Below are 20,060 nucleotides of genomic sequence, written 5' to 3' on the forward strand. Positions count from 1 at the left end.
TTCTGTTTATTAATTCCTCAGCTATGCAAATTCTAAATATTTTAATAAGTGTACGTGTGTGTGTGTGTGTGTGTGTGTGTATACCTAGTTACAGGCACGTGCAAATTAGGGGAACTCATATCCAAATTTGAATTTAATGTTTCCAGTTTGAATCTCTTCATCCTCAACCCATTTGAGTTAAGAATAGAATATAACCTAAACTCTGGGAAGCTACAGATTTGAGTCAAATTTGAGTCAAATATCATAAACCTTATGAAAACTGGACTGGAGAAAAAGAGACTTTGAAAGATTAGCTAAATTAGTCCATCCAAATCCACCCTAAGTAGTCCACCTTAAGAGAGGCTCAAATATACCACTGGAATATATTTTCTGGTTTCTTCTTAATACTCTCCAATATAAAAGATTCTACTGTCTTACACATTTTCCACTCCACTATTTATTTTCTTAAGGAAAAAAAATCCAAAATACTTCCTAGTATCTAACATGAAAATGTCTATCAGCAATTTATTCTCACTGCCTTTTGTCCCATCTGGCACTGATATGGGAACAGATTCTTCTACTCCTCTTTAGGTATCTGAAAGACTGTCTCAACTACATATAGATTCCCTCTTTTCAGTAAAACAATCCTGATTCTTTCACTTCTTCTTTGTAGATCTTTTTTCTAGAATACTGGTAATTCCCATTGCTCTCTTCTGAAGTTTCTCCAGTTTGTTCATGCATTTCTTGGGCTGTGATGTCAAAATCTCAAGTGCAGTCCACTTTCTAAGCATGCCATAGTAAATATTTGACAATTTTTCTCTTTTCTTACTATTTTTTCATGCAACTTCAAAATAATCATGCAGGACTGTATTTCAATAATATGCAAAGAACAAAACCAGGCATGCAATTTTGATATAAGGTTCAACAATAGATAAAACTAGGAGAAAGTGTGTGACCCCAGTGACTACAACATTCAGTAAAAGGATATTGCCTCAGAAGTGCCTGGCACAAGTCATCGGTCGTCATGAAGACTGTGTACGTGAGCAGGAAGTCATCCAGCAGAGTTTCTGCAGAGGAAGACAAAAAAAGCCCAAGGTACAATACATTAGTGAGAGCAGGAAGAGAGTATCTATTCCTGCTACTGTGTATGGCAGGAATTGGGAACCCTAAGAAAAAAGTCCAAAGAATATAGAATATATGAAACTAAGTTTCAAAAGGTTAACAATATGTTGCCACTGCAGAGATCAGTCTCTTCATTTAACAAGTACATTCTCAGCCCCCAAAGCCTCAACAGGCACAGGTATGCACAAATAAGTCACAATTCAGGGATCAGTAAGAAAGAGTCCTTATCACAAACATCACCATCCCAGTTAGCTGAGCTGCACACAAAGCAACTTTTCCATACACTAACTTGTTCTAGAAATTCAGAATAGCTTTTAGTAGTAGGAGAGAGAAAACTGTGATTGCCATGCACTATGATTAACATCTACGCACAGTAGTTGAGAACCATGAAATAAATATATTCAAATCTTTAGCTGGTTAGTCTTGTGGGCATCACTGTAAGTGTTGAGAAGTTTTCTCTAAGGTTCATTTAATCACATTACAGAAGGGTTTTTTCTTCACCTGGTTTCTATCGTTGTTATAAAGGTACCTGCTAATAGACCATCCGTACACACTGCAGCTGTAAGCACCTCAGACTGTCAGGACAAATGGCCAGTTTGGATGTCAGTGTATGTTTCTCATTCCTCATTCCCATGTCACACTATTTTTAGGATTTTTCCAAGCATTGACTGCACACAGCAGGAGGCTGAAAACACTGAGTTTGGCCTAGGATGTCAGGGTGCAGGGGTAATCTCATGGCGATCTTCAACAACCCAATGGCAGAGTGGAGATAAAACCAAGCCAGATTTTTCCTGGAGATGTGCTACAAAACGACAAGGGGCAACCATCAGAGATGGCAACAAAGAAAAATTTGTCTAGATCACAGGATTTCCTCTTTTCCTTCTGTGAGGAGGGTCAACAGGTTACCTGCACAATCTCCAACATCAGTATATTCAGGGCTTGCCTGTGCAAATCTCCAAGCATCCCGGTCTATTTCCAGCACGAGTTGGACCCAACGCTTTCACAGATCTCTTCCAACTGAAATTATTATACAATTCTGAAACAAATTTGCTTCCAATTCTAGTAAACTACTCAGATATGATGCATGGTCTAGGAGTGAATCTCTATCTGGTTCACATGACAAAATCCTTTCTTTTCTGCAAACAGACAATTATATTGGTCATTTTAACCACAAATTTAAAATGTTTCTGTTTGGTTTCTTGGTTTTATTTTTTCTTCCCCAAATGGTAAGATTTCCAAGTTTTGAGAGGTTCCTGTTCAGTGTATTTCTTTTCATTTCAGCAAACACACTGTGTTCCTTTACACAAGAGAACAGCTTTGCTTTTCCCTAGAAGAACAGGAACATGGACAGAGGCTAAACAATAACAGAAGTGATTCTGGTTATGTTGCAGAGCAAAAACACTTTACCAGTATAAGTAGTTGGTACCAGCTAGCACCAATTATGCTCAGTTGCGATTTAACCGGTGGATTTACAACTACAAAGACTAAGGGCCAAACCACACCTCACATGAGACAGAGGAGGCTGAGCCCTGATTTCTGTATCCTGATTTACTTACTATTTGTTTACAATGTGTTCCAGTCCAAGCTAGTGCTTGTGTAGGAGTGTGCAATCGAGGGCATCCCAGCAGCTTTTCATGCTAAGGCTGCAATTTCACAATACTTTACACCAATTTCCATTACAGCTGCCTTGGATCTCCTTGTCAGCAAATTATTGATCCTATAGCTGCGGTGCAGGATGGCAGTAAGAATTCATCCATAAATCATTCAAAGACAGACATCATGCGGATATCACATGGATGGATAGCTAATGACAGACCACCCTGTGAGCATGGGATTCAAAATACCTCCATTGTCTTTTTAAAAAATTAAAATAGATCTATCTAGATCAATGCATTTAACACAGCTGGTCTAGAAAGAGTCCTGATCTAAAGACACATAGCAAAACCCCCTTGCACTCAGAAACAAAACAATTAAATTCTTTATATTTCACCAACACTGTTAAAAATGATGGAAAGTATTATCTCTGCATAAAAAGGGTATTTTGTCTCAGTAAATGAAAAGACATGGTGAACAGCTTGTTCTCTATCTGAAAGGTCATCTATTCATTCTGTTGCACGTCTTTTGGATGATACAATGCAACTATTAAAGTTGGAGGTTTCACAAACATTTATTTGGAAACAGCTGAACTTGGAGTCAACAACTACATTTTAGTTCTTTCTTGAACCATGTGACTGAGCAGTGATCCTCACAGACATTTACAACAGATTATTTCCCTAACTTGCTACTCTACGTAGGTGATATCTGAGTTTCAGCAATACATAGCCATGTGTTCAGAAAAGAAATTAAGTCCTAGTTGAAGCAAAACTGCAATGCTTATCAATGAACTTCTGCAATTGTTCGAAACAGCATGACTTGATCATACTAACAGGTGTTAAAAAAACAATGTATAGGTTTATTTTTATTACCCAATTATCTGCTTTCCAGATGTCTATCTTCAATTCTTCAATTCTTCCAGCATCCTGAAGTGTCAGGATGGAAAGAAAGGATGGTTTTGCTACGATTTGAGTTTTTTTGCTTTTTTGTTACAACTTCTTGCAAGAACTATGCTACAGACATTATTAATGCAATTCTCAAAAAAAATAGTGAAGGGAAGCCTAACATTTTATGTTTGTTCAGATAACTTAAAATTGTTTTTAAGCCCTCTGTTCATCTCCCTCTCTCATGCTCAATCATACATCCCTCCAGTCACAGTTTCTAACAAAAAAAGGTATATCACTCAGCTCACTGGAAGCTGCACACATGTATACATAGTGGTTTCTCTTATCCTCTAAATGCAGAGGAAATACTAAGAAGAAAAGTTCATAAATTATGTTTCCCATGACTTGTATATAGGATAAATTTCTTCAAATTGCTTCTGAACTTGTTTAGAAATTTAAACCCTAAAGGAATGTTCTGAACAAAAAAAGTCTGGATTATACATGTGGTCCATTAATAGCATCACTCATCCGTTAAATTACTTTAACAAGTAAGCAATGAAATTGCTTTTGCTAGATTAAATATCTATTACCAGACGTCACCTAAAGACTTTACAATAATATTCGTATTTTTAAATGCCTGCACTAGCTTGTAGGTATTTCCCTAAAGTCCTACTGTTCACTGTAACTATCTTCCGTATTTTCTTCCTAAATACCCTGTAATTTAAAATCATGCCAGAATGGTTTTTCATGCCATAGCAGGAACACAAAACTTAAGGGTGTACTAATCTTTCAAAAATAATTTGTTCAAAACAAACAACTGTACACTTGTCAGATGCTTTTGGACACTAATACATGTCCACAAATTATAATTTCTGCTCTTAATCTACTGAGAGAAAGGGTAACCATGAGAGGATTTATTCACAGCATATTATTCATTCTGTTACTAATGGCCACTAAGAGCAGTAAATTTGAACGAGGAAGGGCTCTAAATGTACAAGTTGAGCTGACAATTACACACAGAAGGCTTTCTGTGCTTTTTCCTGTTTAGTCACAGTTGATTTAAGAGTTAAAAAAAGGCTATTCCAGTCAAATCATTAATAATTTACAGTCCACCATAACCCCACTCAGAATGGCAGTGAAATGCATACCCCTGCTTTTAAATTTTACACTGTGTTCCAGTTTCTTCCTAAATTTGGGACCGTTTTCCCTATTATTCCCATAGAAAAAGTTTTTCTGGGATTTGTAGCAAACAGGCAGAATAAAATGAACAGTAATTGCTGGAAAAGAAAAGCTCCTATTGGAAGGAAAGTCTGCGTGCAAAAGTCTGTGATGTCATGGTATTTTTTTTAAATTTCTCTTCTTTATGATTTTTTTATATAATCTTTTTCTTCTAGCCATCAATCTAACTTTTCCTTGTTCCTCACAATTTTCCTTTATTTGGCTAAGCAATTATTACAAAGTATGCAGTTAACTTGCAGCCATGGAATATTTCATTTCAAAAACAATTTCAAGCATTTTAAAGCTTCATTAAGACATGCAACAGACCAGCATGTGTCCAATGGGCTCCTGCTCTTGCAGTTCTTTGGGGGCAGCCTCAGGCAGTAATCTCACCACACCAATTGAGTTCGAGTTCCATAGGTATAAAAATAATAAAAAAGCAGGCACTTGTTTGTTATTAAATAATCAATATACATCAGCTTCTGCTGAGACAGTTTCTTCCCAGACAGTTTCCTTTCCCCAGGTGAAATAAAGCATCATGGACACCAGCTTTACCAGGAGCAGTTAGTACTGCTCATCCCACTTTTCTGTGATGTACGAGTTCTTCTGCAAGATACATTCAGGGTGGCTGAGGGATGAAAAGCACAGTATATAGATCACATCTGTGAAATATCCAGGGAACATTTGCTTTTAGCTGGTAACTAAAGGACTCACTAATACATCTACGTGAGAAGAACTGTGTTGCATGTATAGGACGATGATAGCCAATAGCAACAATGGTGTATTTGGGGGGAAGGAGGATCTAGGGTCCCAGAGACAGTAAATGGTAATATATTTGGATGAACAACACATCATATGTTCCCACCTACTTAAAAAAAAAAAAACCAAGAGGATTCCCTGCTGCTTTTCATGTGTCCACTTACCCTTCTAACCAGACCATACCCTTTCTCTCCAAGAAAACAACTCTTCGAATACTAACTCAAGGTGATGGTGTAATTGTAAATGCCAGGAGGAAAGAATGGGTTTCCTACATGGGTTTACACACCAAATATTATTCTCCAATAGTTTCTTTTCTCCTTTCTTCACCCTCTTCTCTAGGCAAGATATCAATTACTAATTACAGAAATTAATACAGATATGGAAAGAGAAATTGTCCATGGCACACATTTAACAAATCAGGACAGGTGGTACACTTCATGGTTGAACACTGCCATGTCCAACACCTGTAACCTCTTCTCAAAACTGAGCATTTTCTTAAACTACCACAGTGGTAAAAGGCATCAGTGGAGCAGCCTCACATGAATGACTTGTAATGTAAACATGAGAAGAGACTTAATTTAAAGGAAATGCCTTTGTCAAATGGACTAAAAGTTAAATTCTTTTGATTAAATACATTTGAGGACAGCTTTAAAAAGAAAATGTTTAAAAAGCTATCACATAGATTGAGTAAAGAAGGAAAAGTAGGGAAATATTCCAGTGTTACAGATAGATATACCTCTTTAACTACTCACTCAGCAATTTGTATGTCTGGATATTATTTACTAGGATGCATGTGCATCAACCAGCATCTTTAGACCATCACAGCTAAATCAATACTGCATACACATTTACATTACAAACACATCCAACAGCTTAGACTATATTCAGAATACACCTATTGCTCTATTGCTAATATTAGACTCACTGTCCAGCTATGCCAGATATAATTATTCCTAATGCCTGAGTCATTAATCCCTTTATACCCACAAAAATAGATAACTTGAAGACAAATTCCAGTTTGTCCTGGTTTTCTGATCACACTATTACATCCTGAATAGTTTTTGATTTGCTGCTTCTCAATGGCTAACAACAAAAATCCAACAAACAAACAAGCAAAAAACTAAACAGAAAACCAAACCTGCTGAAAAATAAGACAAACTAGTCTCCCCACTCTCAGTGACAACCTGTGACTGCTAAAATGACAAGAACTATTCTCTTTTTCATTTACAGAGCAACTTTTCAGACACTGTTCTTTCCACTCTATAGCATTTCTGTTTCCATGTTCTGCCCGGTACATGTTTGTTTAATTGTTAAGAAAAAAAAAAAAAAGGAAGCTATGCAAAACAAGGCAACAGAAAGGATTTAAAATATGCAACGTATTGAGCTTTTTTCTTACAATTGTGTGGTTTATAAAAGGTAACTTCCTCTATACAGAGGAGTATAAGCATATAGACTCCATGCATATAGACTGTATATTCCTTTATCTGCACGCTGTCTCTCATGTACTGTTAGTCGGGAAGAGGGTACTGATAGCGAAATCTGCTAAACTGCAAAGAAAAACAAGTAATCTTGGGTTCGTACCTTTTTTTTTTAAACTTATCACCATTCTGAACCCAAATCTCTTCGACTTTGCACAGTACAAATCCATTGTGAATGGCTGTGCAAGAATTACAGAAAGATTTAAGGGTTTTTCAGGCTTGTATTCCACACTAAATCGGATTATAAGAAAATATAGATAAAGCACTGGAATGCAAGTCTTTTTCCTCTTTATGCAAAGTAGTGATTCAGCCCTCTCCAAGGATTTGCTGGTGGAGGCCAAACACATATGGAGATTGAAGGGAAAACAACAACAAAAAAAAAAGGAGAAAAAATTGCTTGAATGAACAAGCCACTGGAATTCAGTTAACTCATAGGTTAAAACTATTCTCGGTATTGTAGTGGCAACCCTTAGTCATGCTACAGAGCAGTCGTGGTTTTCACTATGTGTATGAGAGAATTAAGCTGAGTATAAGGATGAAAACTCATGCACTGAATTAAAAATATGACACTCTAAAGTCTCTGCTTTCCAAGCCAAGGAAATCACTAAGTGCCCTTCCTGCTCAATTTACGTTTCAGAAATATAATAAACAGGAGGAGATCATAAGATCTTCTTCATCCTGCAGCATGTTAGAACCTGAGTATAATGTACTGATGGTCAGCATGTAGGAACTCCAGCAGCATGAAATATGAATGGGGGGTACACAGGCATTTTTAAAACATCAATGCAAACTCTGAGTTTTGTTTTGTGTGACAATGATGTCTCTTTGGTGTTTGGGGAGGATATTTTTGACAAAGATGAGGAGGAAAATAATTGTATTTTAAACAACATAAAATAAATTCTAAAACCCTTCAGCTATGCCATTTCCTGTTTGTGATTATGGCAAAGATGATGAGATGACCATATGGTCAGGTCCTGACATCCCCTTATGTTAATACACTTACCAGTATTACCCAGAGTTACAAATTTAATAATCACCAACAACCCCAAAATTTGCTCTCTGCATCATCCCTACCTTGCAAGACCAACCACTTCTATCTATTTTGTGAGGCTCATCCTTCAGAGTATATTTAGGGAAAAACACCAAACAGCTAAACCAACTGAATCCTTTGGAATTTTTATCTTCCTATCTATGACTGAAAAGCTGGGATCAATAATACTAATGCACCTCTGACCTCATTGCACATATTGGAAATCATTTTTTTTTTTACAGAAAATATTCACTGATGGGGTTAGCAACACCATACTGATCAGAAATAGTTAACACTTGTATGTCTCACAATCATCAAGAAAAGCAGCCCTATGAGATGGGGTTACAGCTGGGCAAACAGACAGATGAGCTCCCTGTGCATGAGTAAAATGGATGTTGATTGCTTACTATTCTATAGGGAATAAACACTTTTGCTATTCTAAATATTCAGACATTGAGTTCAAATTAAACAAAATGAGGGCTACAGCAAAGCATTTTCAAGTTTTTCAGCCTCTTGGTGCTGAAGGCTTGTAGGTTCAATAAATTCTTGTCACACCTCTTACTCCTTTCTGCAAAACGAGAAAAATTATAACCACACCTCAAGGCAGACAATGCAGATTCTTTGTGTGGTTTGGTTCACATAATACTATGCAACGCTCTGAAACCTTTCAGCAATGCAAACACAGGTCCTGTGAGTTCTAATTGTAATCTTGCTTATTCTGCAGAAACGGAAAAACGATTTGATGGCAACTCTTTTCAAAGATAGGAGTTTCTCAATAATCTGTAATTTCACAGCAATTTACTAAAAATGTCGAGATATCTCAGAGTACAAACAGTAAATGCAAATTGCTATCATTACTATCTGATCTAGCAAGATATTGCTCATGTCTGAGAAGGTGCTGAGCAGTCCCAGACCTCCCTTGCATTTAGCAGATAGCAATGGTGCTCAGGACCTTGCAGGATTAGCCCTTAATTCAAAATCAAATCCTCTAATAGCGCTATGCCACCATGGACACAGCACGAAGCAAAAAATGAAAATGATGTTGAGAAAGAAAGGTCAATGAAAAAAAAGAACATCGATATATAATTTGCTGCTAATGTATTAAAACAATTATAGTAGTTATGTCACCTAACCACCAAAGCACCGAAAAATCAATTCAAAAAGGACTAAAGAGCAAGCCAGTTATTTCTGGCATTAGGTTAGAAAATGAAAATACATAAGGGCAAGATATTTAACTTGTACAACCACATTTTTTATTAGAGGACAAAAGTCAGAACTAGGAATGATTTCTAAGATCGTCTCCCAGAAACTTCTGGCAGTATTTTAACATCTGCAAAATGAATCAAACACAGTCTGTCTGGTAAGGTCAAAGATCCTCCTAAAGTTGCATTCCAGTTGCTGCTATTACATGTATTGGAGCAGTTTCTTATTTTGTTTGAGGGACAGAAAGCCCTGAAGCCACAGGCAGAGAGCAAATGTCAAACTTGTCCAGCTTTAATGAGACACTAATTTTTCCACACAGAAATCTGAAGCTCCCTTTTTCCTCCAGGTAGGAGGGAGACCTGGTGATTAATGTGGAGCTATAATGGCTGGGGTTACTTGAAATTATTGAACAAATCCTCTACGCCTTACGGATTTTGAAGCATTAGAAAATGTTGCCCATAGCAGTCACCCTAAGATACTGACAATTTTTGTTAAAAAGGTGCCTCTGACTGCTGTAACTAAAACACTCAAGCTTTCCATGCAGTAAAACTTGACAGTAAATGGAGGTATTTTAATGCACATGTGAAATGTGAAGTCCTCAGACAAGTCTTGCTGCAGAAGGCAGCCATTCCTTGTTCACATCAGGCACCTCCCAAAGTACTTTAGGAGAAAAACCCATCCTCTCTTTCCATTGATTGTTTAAAATAAGACAGCCAGACCAGGATTGCCTGTAGCAGCAGGACAGAGGATAAAAGATTTAATGGTTCCCTTTCATCCTTTAGCCTGGAGTCCAGCTGCCTTAGCACAGCATGCTGTGATCTGCCCTCATGGGTTTGCAACTCCAGCCTGCACACTGCCTGGCACCCCAGGCACTAGTGTGGCTCAGTGAAAGTTGCAAGAACAAGCGCAAGGCAAGCTTCTACTTTTCTGCTTCTGTCTTGCACCTGAACATCTTTGCATCTCTGCCATCCTGCTCCTCCCCAAGCACCCAAAGAGATGCAGTCTCTCTAGCCCAATGGCACAAGTTCCAGGTGCCACCGAGAGCTGTCACTGCCTCTGTGCCTTCTTTTGTTACCTGGTGGCAGCACAGCACAGCACAGAGCCAGCAACAGCAGCGCACAGAAAGGGGCTGTATCATCTGTCCCCTCTGCCACTATAAGCTTGGTCCTACTAAGTGGGTACTCTAAGGTGCCCATGGCTGCTCAAGTCTTTTGCCAGGTGCACTAGCTCAGCAGACATTTGAGTCAAAAGGGAACTTTAAAAAATTAGACATTCAACTTTCGGAAAGTTAACACTAAGGCAGGTGCATTTAATCTTTATTCTTTTTGTCTTTGCTGTCCAACACTTATATGGCATTTAAGAATAGCCAAGTTTCAAATTCAGTATGTCTTTCTCATTGCTGAACTGGAAAATCCACTCCTAGGAAACAGTAATCTTCAAATCTAATATTATATATAAATATAAAAAAATCAACACATCTTCAAAGATTGTGAGTTCTTAATTTCAGGATTATCAAAGTGAAATGCTTTAAAACAGCCTACCTTTCAGAGACATTTCTAAGAACATGAACCCAAATTCTCTGTTAGCAACACAAAAATAACATATATATATATATATAAATATATATATATGACTAAACATTTTTAATTTCAGTACCTACTGACAGGCATCAAAATCCAGAGTATTTGGACAATATCCAGTCCAGCAGATTATGACTATGCTGTAGTCAGTATAGTGACCAGAATACATTCCATGCTGGTACATGACATGGATAAAGGACAGGTCAAACTATACATGGCAGTGCACCATCTAGAGCTCTGCAGGTCAGGTATAATGCCTAGACTTCAGTGTGCAGTGTTATCCCCATCTCCTGCTCCTAACTGCTTTCCATACCGACCAGAGGGACTGGTCCCTTAGGGGAACAGAAATGTACGGATCTGCGTTGTATGTTTTTTAAAAGTGTTTAGCAAGAAGGTTTAATCTATTATTTTTCCCCTACAAAGCAACAAGGGGAAATTTCTTTGTGCTTCAGCCTGGGGAAACAGATATAAGGAGACTCTTGCTTGCCCCTGGGAGCCAAATTATCATAAATATGCTAAGCAGTGCAAGCTCCCCAACATGTGGCACTAGAACATGTGCAGTAAACATCACAGCATCTCTTCAGGGAAGCCTAGCACAACAAAACCTCCACTGACAAAACACTCCTGGCTTCTGCAGATTTGGCAGAACTGCCTATAAAGGGAATGATGGCATTTTCATCTGAGCAAGAACTGTTGGATTTGGTCCAAATGTCTGTAGAAGATGGGAATAGCACGCACTAGACTAATGAACAGACCGTGTACTTCATCCAGCACATGAAAGGTCAAGTGGTGGGATATTTTTGGTGTATGGGGTCACACACACTAGGTTAGGGTCTTGCATATACACAGCTGTGGCTCACTTTCATGTAACCTCCTAAGCAGAGAGTCACCTGCCAGTATCTTCTGACACATGGAGGCAAAAGGCCTAGCAAAGAAGCTGCATGGCTGCCATGTGTTACAGGCCCTGCTGGGCAGGGGGCACGGGGAAGGAGGGAATACATCTTGCAAACCCACAGGAGACCCAGACAGACATTAGCATACTGCAGTGTCCCTGCTGCACTGAAGGATGCCACTTCCAGCATTTTGCCCATGGTGTACAATACTTCAGGCTGATGGGCACACACTTCTCAGATACCTCTGAAATAACTTATGCATTATCTAAACAGCTATAACACACAACAGAGACCTCCTCGTGCTGGGAGAGGGATGGCACAAGAGACACAGCATCCAAAAACCAAACAGGGCCATATATGCATCTTAAATTTCCGTACCTGCCTTTCTCCCCCCTACCCAGGGCAGTGAAGCCTGACTTCACAGCTTAAAACTAGAACAATGAGCATCAGAGCACTCATAAGGCAGCTACATTTTGCTTCCTCTTGCGCTGAACGGGTTCCAAAAAAAAAAACAAAACCTGATAAGTTTCATGATAGTGGTGTTAAAATACATTGTTACACTAATTATAGACTTATTTATATGATATACATCCTTAAATTATAAAGCTGAAATTGTACTTGCTATACTGAGACACTTAAATCATTCTAGTGACAGGTTAACATGTAATTAAAGACAGCTTTTTTCCTTATTATTACATCTTAATGTAAAACAGCAATAAAAAATGTCTTGCACATAGTCTGTGTATGTATTAAGAACATCTAATAACTTCAAACTATTGTGTTTGTCAGTACAACCCTGTGCTGACAGCTGAATGAAAGAAATAACAAGCTTGCCTTGTTTAAAGATCGTTCAGGGGTAAGACACGAGGAACAGATATTATCCAGAGTTCAGCTGCTTGGGAGTAACTTCTTTCCCCATGGCAGTAGAACTGTGTTTGTGTGCATTTTGGCTGCTTGCAATACACAGTAGCTCAATGCTAGACTTTTAAGAATGAACACCTTTATTTTGATAATTTTCAAACTATTTTTACTCACTAGGGACCTCAGCATTAGATCCTGGATTCAGCTGTACCGTAATTACTCAGGGATTGTAGTTGATGGCCTTACTTATTTCAGTTAAATAAAGTGGAGATATTAAGCAATTTTGGATGAAAGCCTTTTAGGATAATTTGCTAAAGGTGTATATTCACTTTTCTCATTATTTTGGATTTTTAGTATTCTTCATTGATTTAGTCACCAAAAAAAAAAAAAAAGATCCAAAACACAACTCTTAGATTGCAGGACTATACCAGTCCAAAATTATGCCTTTCTTCCTTTGTATTTTACAAGTCCTTTAAAAGTCTTATGAAATACTGTACTTTTCATGCACACACTGGAAAGCATTTAATGTAAGAGATGCATCTGTATCTCATGGAAATTGTTTGTTCAGTTTTTAGCTGTTCATCAAGTCTGCCAGCTGTCTCCTGGATTTCCTTAGGGTACAGAAGAATCTCCTTGGCTGACAGATAAACCTTACCTTTCTGTACAAGCATATATGAGTCTGATGCAATATTAAGGATAAAGGTAAAAATCACAAACTGCAATAACACACAAGACAATCTGTTAAACTGTGCCTCTTGGATCATCTGCTCCACAACCATGTTTCACCACTACATGTAACAGCATCTGGCTGTGACTAGTGCTCACTGCCATCTTTCATTTCTATAGCTCTTTTAGGCCATAAGTGCCAGCACAGTTTTCATAAAATGTGCTTTATTTTTTCCGTGTGCAAAGAAAAGGAGGCAGATATGGGCTCAGGAGAGGTGGGAGGTACCTGCCAAGGCTGAGTACACAAATCCAGTGCCCTCGCTCCTTTTCTGCTCACCTTTCCACAGTCCCATGCAGACAACACCAGTGCATTTGGCCACCACCATCAAATGTGAGTCAGGTGGTGATCCCTCTGCAAATTGCCTTTCCCTATCAATTTTTCAAATCCTCTTCAAATTATATAGGCTAACAGCATACTTTCTACTTTCCCTCAGCATTTCTTTTTCTTTCTTGTTCCCCAAAGGAAAGTGACTTTTGCAACTGAATTGTCTGTCCAACTGTCTGTCAATCTTGCTCTCCCTTAACTCTGTAAACTTTGAATCTGTCGACAAATTTCAACCAAATTTGAGACAGAGCAGCAAATTGTCAAAGACACTGTGTTCCTGTAAGCAATGAGTAAACTTACTCTCATTGCTCACAGGAACATAGTGTATTTGACACTTTCTCCAGACACAGCTGGCAGCCTTTATTTCAGGGAGACAATAGTGTCTTTTCGACAGGTGCACCTGAAGTAAAGGCTGCCATTAAGCACAGCTATGGCTGTAGACATAAAAGAACTCAGCCAAAGGAGATGCAGTGATAGTGCCTTAAGCTGCGTCTGGCAGGAATGTTTTTTTATTTTATTTTATTAAAAGATATAATCTCAAACACTGGGACTACTAGCATCACTGAGATATCTTCCTTATTTAAAATTCTGCAAATTGTGTCCATACCCTGTTTCTCTAACAAGGCTTCCTATCAGTGCTCTTCCCATCTCTCTGCTGCACCAGGTTGCTGAGTTTTCTCTTAGTGGACTATAAATTCCCAGAGTAGATCACTGTCTCTATGTTTGCACAACACCAGTCACACACACTGTGGCTTCTGAATTACTCTCTCTATATATAAAATGACAATTCATTACCTTTCTGCATTTTTTCTGCAAAAGGGTATTTGGGGTTTGTTTAGTTGGGTTTTTTTTAATTAAACTGCTTTGCTTATTCAATTAGTTGTTAAATGCAATTATTAAAAAAGGGGTTTTTTCCTTGCTAAGAAGCAGTATCCTTTCTATATCACCACTGGTTAGCCCATGGAAAATCACAAATTATGTGATGACAGTCTCAGACTGCAATCACTTGTCCTTGGCTGCAGCCCAGTTAACACTTCTGCTAGGTGTAACACTTCCTATAGCTTTCAGGTTACAAAATAGTGAGCATATATTTATATTTCCTAAAGAGTGCCTGTCAAAGAAGGTAACAAAGCATCTTAAAGGAAGATTCTGAGGATTACATACCACCCTACAGCTAGATGAATGCTTCATATATAAAAAAGTATATTTAAAAGCAATTTTCCAAATCAGTTTTTAGAAACGCATCACTGATTACAGTAAATTTATAAAAGATGGAATCAATTCCATTAGGAGTAGCCCACATCCCAGAAGGACAATGAAGTATAATACGCAAGCTCATTTAATCACCGCATCCAATTACAAGGAGGAATAAATCATCACACACATGCTTATGTCTGAATTTTAAAAAGTAAATAGATCATGAATAGTCAAGTCAAATGCTGTGAATCTCTGGATTCACAGATTAGCAGGGGAAGTGGTGCAGTCACTTTCCATTTGAAATTTTTTGTTCAGTTTGGAGCTTGATCGTACAGAGCTGATGTTCTCTGCATTAGGGAACACAAAATCCTGCCAAACATTCACCTCAACGGAGTTTGTGTATGGTCTAATGATGGACTTGCCTAGTCCTGATTCATACTCAGGACTACCCTAAATCACAGGGGTTCAAAAGACCCCTGTGATTCTTCAAAGGACCCCTGGCTTTCTTCTAACACTATGAACAGCAGCACTTTGGTCAACTGCTTTGCTGTAAACTCCCTCATCCCAGATCTACACGACCATACCCTCCAGGAGGATCTGAACGCTCTCCATTTGTCAAGAAAACCCAGTACAGCAGCTTCTTGGCAAGTTGATGGCATTGTCATGTTTTTCAGATGCTTTTAGAAAATTGTTATTAAATATTTATCATTCTTTGTAATCAAGAACATAGTTGTAACTTCCCAAATTACATCTTACTAACCTCGATTCCCTGAACAGATTTCCAATACTTTAAACTATGATGTTAAATCAAATGCCCTATGGCTCATCTGCATGTCAAAACCCTCACCCCAGCAGGGAGATTAGATTCTCATTAATACTAACAAGATCTGTATTCACACATCAAAGAAAAAAACCTGTCCACAATATTTACATAAGCTGCACAAGCAACCCACGAGATGTTCGCCTGGAAAGATGGGCCATCATGCTGGAGATTGTAACAAAATTTCCCTCAACCCAGTGATACCATAACAAGACAGACCTCAGGAAAATGTCTCCTTGTGGCTTTGCAAAAGGAGAAGCCCAGTTTCAGTTGACAGAGACCTTCCTTTGCCCAAGTTTAGACTTAGCTTGCCCAGCGTGCCTAGGTTTCCCTAATGACCACATCCCAAAATCTCCTTGTGTGTGCTTTGGGCTTCTGCCCACAGCAAACTTCATGGTTCCAGAAAGCCCCACAATGGTAATGGCTTCTCACGATCTCACACTGCCTTGGAGAAGGGCTCCCTGCCCACCAAGCATCCCTGCTGCACAGAGCACTGTAGCCCCAGCACAGATGGTGTCTTCTAGGTGTTTGCAAGCTGTGTGTGGCCCAGGAGCCCTACAGTGCAGAAACAAGGAGAGCAAGCAGGGAACAGATAATGTCCCTTTCCTTCTGTGGCCCTGCTCTGGGGGACATCCTTTCTCTGGGTCGGGGAAGAGGACAGCAAGGAGGCTGCAGCAGGGCTAGGGCTGCCTCCTTGCAATCAGGCTGGGCTCTGGCAGGCCAGAGGTCTGTACCTGTTTATCTGTCCTAAGAATTACTTGGCCACCTCTAAGCAGCTTCTTTGTTCAATGCCTGAGTAGCTGAAGGTGGAGGTGAGGATGTGTTTCACCTGCTGGGAAGTGGGGTGCACCTGTGTGCGTTAATTCCTAAGTCATACAGTTGTTGCCTCTCTGCTACTGCTTGCTGCCACATACCAGGATGGAAATTTCCCACCTGCCTATTACAGAGTTAAATTCTACAGACAGCAATGAAGACAGTTAACCTCTATAGACACTAAGAGTAGAAGCTGTAGTCACCTTAATAGGCAAAATGTTTGCATTTGCCCATTATTGGTGGTTTTCATACTTTGGAGCAATGCTACATGGTCACTGCCACTTTAAGATTTTGAATGAAAACCCTTTCACAACCAGGATCTGACAAACGCTATTTGTTTGTGGTTGCTTTTCACTGTTGTTTGTTTGCTTCCAGCTTGTGGCTGTGTATCCCCCATGATGTACTAACAGTAACAACAAACAAAATCCCATGGACAAGGCTCCTACGGGACAGGGAATGAAACCACACAAGGGTTTCATTATTGTATTGATGCCAGGGCTCTACATTCATGGCTGAAAAAGAATAAAACTGGGATCTGGCTTTCTGGTTTTAACTGCAATGGTTCCTAGAGAGAGATCAACCAGCCCTAAATGGGGGTGGACATGGTTAAAGAAAAGCTGCTTGTGGAATTGGCATAACCTTGTGGGCAGTCGGAAGAGGAAGGATAATGGCAGGAGGGGGATGCAGGGTGTAGGAAAAAAAAAAGAGGGAAGAAACTGAAAAAGCAATAAAATGTGAGGTATAAAAGCCTGTAGCAGTCCCAAGTCAGACAGCATGATTTCTCCATGATTACAATCCTGATTCTGGCAATTTATATCTCCATCAAAACCTCAAGTTCAAGCAAAGGAATAAAATCACAGTTCATCCCAAATGCTGCCGCAAGAAAGCCAGAGTTTTTTATTATTAGCTACCATCAAAATTAGATCCATCAATGCTGCCATTTTATTTACATTCATCTATTTTCCCCAAACTCTCACCCTAGAATATTTTTGCTCTCAATGTCCTTGAAAACATCACATTTTCACTTCAGAGAGAGAGTACTGGTTGGGTTTTGGAAGGATCTCACAAGCACTTCTGAACTGAGACAAGGTCATCTCACAATCTCAGCCTGGCTTGGGAGATAGTGATGTGAGCTGCTGCCACAGCTACAGCTCACACTGGTGGTTTTCACCTTGTCTAAAAGACGGGACAAGTAATTTACTTTATTGCAGTAACTGATGCTATTCTGAAAAGCTCTTTCTGCCAGAGCCAGCTATACTCCATGAGGGTAACTGACATCTCATGAAAAACCTTTGGCTGTCAAAGTGCTGTAATTCCACTCCTATTTCAATCTCTGAAAGGACCAAAATTGACTTTAAAAAACCAAGCAGAACTGTCTCCAATGCCAACCACACAGACTCTCCTAAAAGGTGTTATGTACCCCAAAATGATACCAAACTGGATCAAACCTTTCCCTCTAAAAAAGCAACAGCAATTTAAAGGGTGCATTATGAGTTTACCAATTGCAATTAATGCGCAGGTCTTCTGAATTTATGCTCAGCTCATTCTGCTCTATTATCTCCTTTTCAGACAGGCCCCTCCTCTCTCACCAAAGTATTCCTACTACGACCATCTATTCCTACATCCAACAGCTGATCTTCTGACTTGCCCACTAAAATCAAAACCTAGCAAGATATCACAAACCGCAGCAGAATGCTCCGCAAACCTCTTCCAGCACACAACAAATTTGGCCTTCAGTAGCTGCTGTCACATCTGCTCTTTCCCCTCTTATTTCCTCGGACATGCTAGAGAAGACAGCAGCCAGCATTAGGACAAGGTAGAGCAGAGCTCTGCTGCACCTGATAATTCAGAGTGTGTTGGCACCAGTTTGCCAATGCCCCAGACAGGCTTTCTCAAGCAATGGTGTTTATTTAGCTATACAGCAAGCAGAGGCATTTGATGCAGTAACGCAGCTCGAGGTCTGCAGCTATTAAGGGAGATCTTAACAGCCCACAAAAACCCTCATCAGGCACTACCCATTGGGAAATAGGCAGAAATCTATACTAATTAATGGTTCGCAAATAGGTCTTGGGTTGTGGCTTTTTGTTCTTAATCTCCCCAGGTGACCCCTGAGCCTAGGGATTTATAGAATGTAGTAAAATGGGAAAGAAAAGGACTGCATCAGTACACTGTACAACCAAGTATCACCTAACAATAGTAACAGGCAGTATGACAGCGAGCTTAGTAAAGAAGTAATAATTGTAGTTTGGCTACAGCCAAAACCAGTCCCACTCTTGCTCACAAAAAACCCAAGGCTGCTACTTCCATAGTATCGTGAAACTGTTTGAACTCAGGGCATATTAAGAAGGATTGTGGGGGAAGGAGGAATTAAGAGCATGAGAGTAAATTTAGTTCACAAGGGGGAAAAAAGCTGCTTTGAAGAGCAGATTTCTTTCAGATTCTTAATACACAACCTCAAAGCACAGGTCTGCAGTGAATCCATCCTTCCACTCTGTGGGCGAGGAATGAAGGCACTCTTTATATTTCTCAGAAAATGTTAATCTCACAAAAAAATCATTGTATTATAGCAACTTGGAGCACTGGAACTCAAACCCCAAAGACAGTGTGTGAACTGTATTCTTGGACTCAGAGATGCACCAAGTATGCCAAGATACAGTTTTATGTTTTCAGTATTCGCCATTCCATAAAGGCTTTCTTAAAAAAAAAAAAAAAAGATTTCAGCACATCATCTCCCAGTTTTATAACATTACAGATTCTGCTTTTAGGAAAGACTGCTTTGCTGTGTCCTGAGAACATCTTAACAGCCATTGCATTAAGTGCCAATAGCAACACAGGAGTCACTAATGTACAAACACACCTACTTAAAACAGCAGCTGGGGAATCTCTGTGTGATTGAAGAGGAACACAAAAAGAGTATTGAAGACAGTGCCCAGTTTTTCAAGTTTGCAGATCAGCCTTTAGAAGGAAGGAAAGGAGAGCAATGAGTAAGCAGTAAGAACGATAAACAGGCAGGAAAGATGAGGGACTTGTGGTGAAAGGCTCTATGGTTGGGGTTTCTGAAGGACAGTGTACTCTGTGGCTCCAGCTGAAGGAGTAGGACATGTGGACACTTTATAAGAAGCAGCAGCACTGATATTTCAGTTTTGCATTTCCAGTTCCTACTCTCACAGCTAACTGCCCTGCCAGCCCACACACCATCTGCTGTATTCCTCTTATGCTACCATCTTACAAATCAGGTCTCACTTTTCATCTACTAGAAACAGCACTTTTGAGATAACTGTATATGTTTTATTCTGGGAAAACACGAAGACAGGGCTGTATCTGGGGGCTGAGAGGATCTGGAAGTTATTTCACCTTCGCAGTAGGGGTTGTCCTCTCCCTTCATACATTTCACACTTGGTGGTTTGATTGAACTGCTACAGGGGAATGGATCTCTAGTAGACAGAAGTCAGCAAGAGTTACCACAGTTTAGATTCACTTCAGAATTCGGCTATGAGTTTTTTCCAAGATGACGTTGACTTGCTTTGTCTTTGATGTCTTTATGGCTCAAGAGCCAGAATGACATCAGTTGCAACAGAA

General features: G+C 39.3%; 1 protein-coding gene across 2 annotated transcripts in view; it reads right to left on the bottom strand.

Moving 5' to 3' along the window:
* RAPGEF5 (Rap guanine nucleotide exchange factor 5) overlaps positions 1-20,060 on the bottom strand; it is a 164,003-nt gene that overhangs the window by 35,828 nt on the left and 108,115 nt on the right. For both annotated transcript variants that reach the window (XM_027639132.1, XM_027639133.1), the window contains one exon: positions 968-1,046. In XM_027639132.1, coding sequence (XP_027494933.1) covers positions 968-1,046 — 79 coding nt within the window. The remainder of the gene's footprint in view (positions 1-967; positions 1,047-20,060) is intronic.

The sequence above is a fragment of the Corapipo altera genome, unplaced genomic scaffold, assembly GCF_003945725.1.
Source record: "Corapipo altera isolate COAL_440 unplaced genomic scaffold, ASM394572v1 44, whole genome shotgun sequence".
Lineage (NCBI taxonomy): Eukaryota > Metazoa > Chordata > Aves > Passeriformes > Pipridae > Corapipo > Corapipo altera.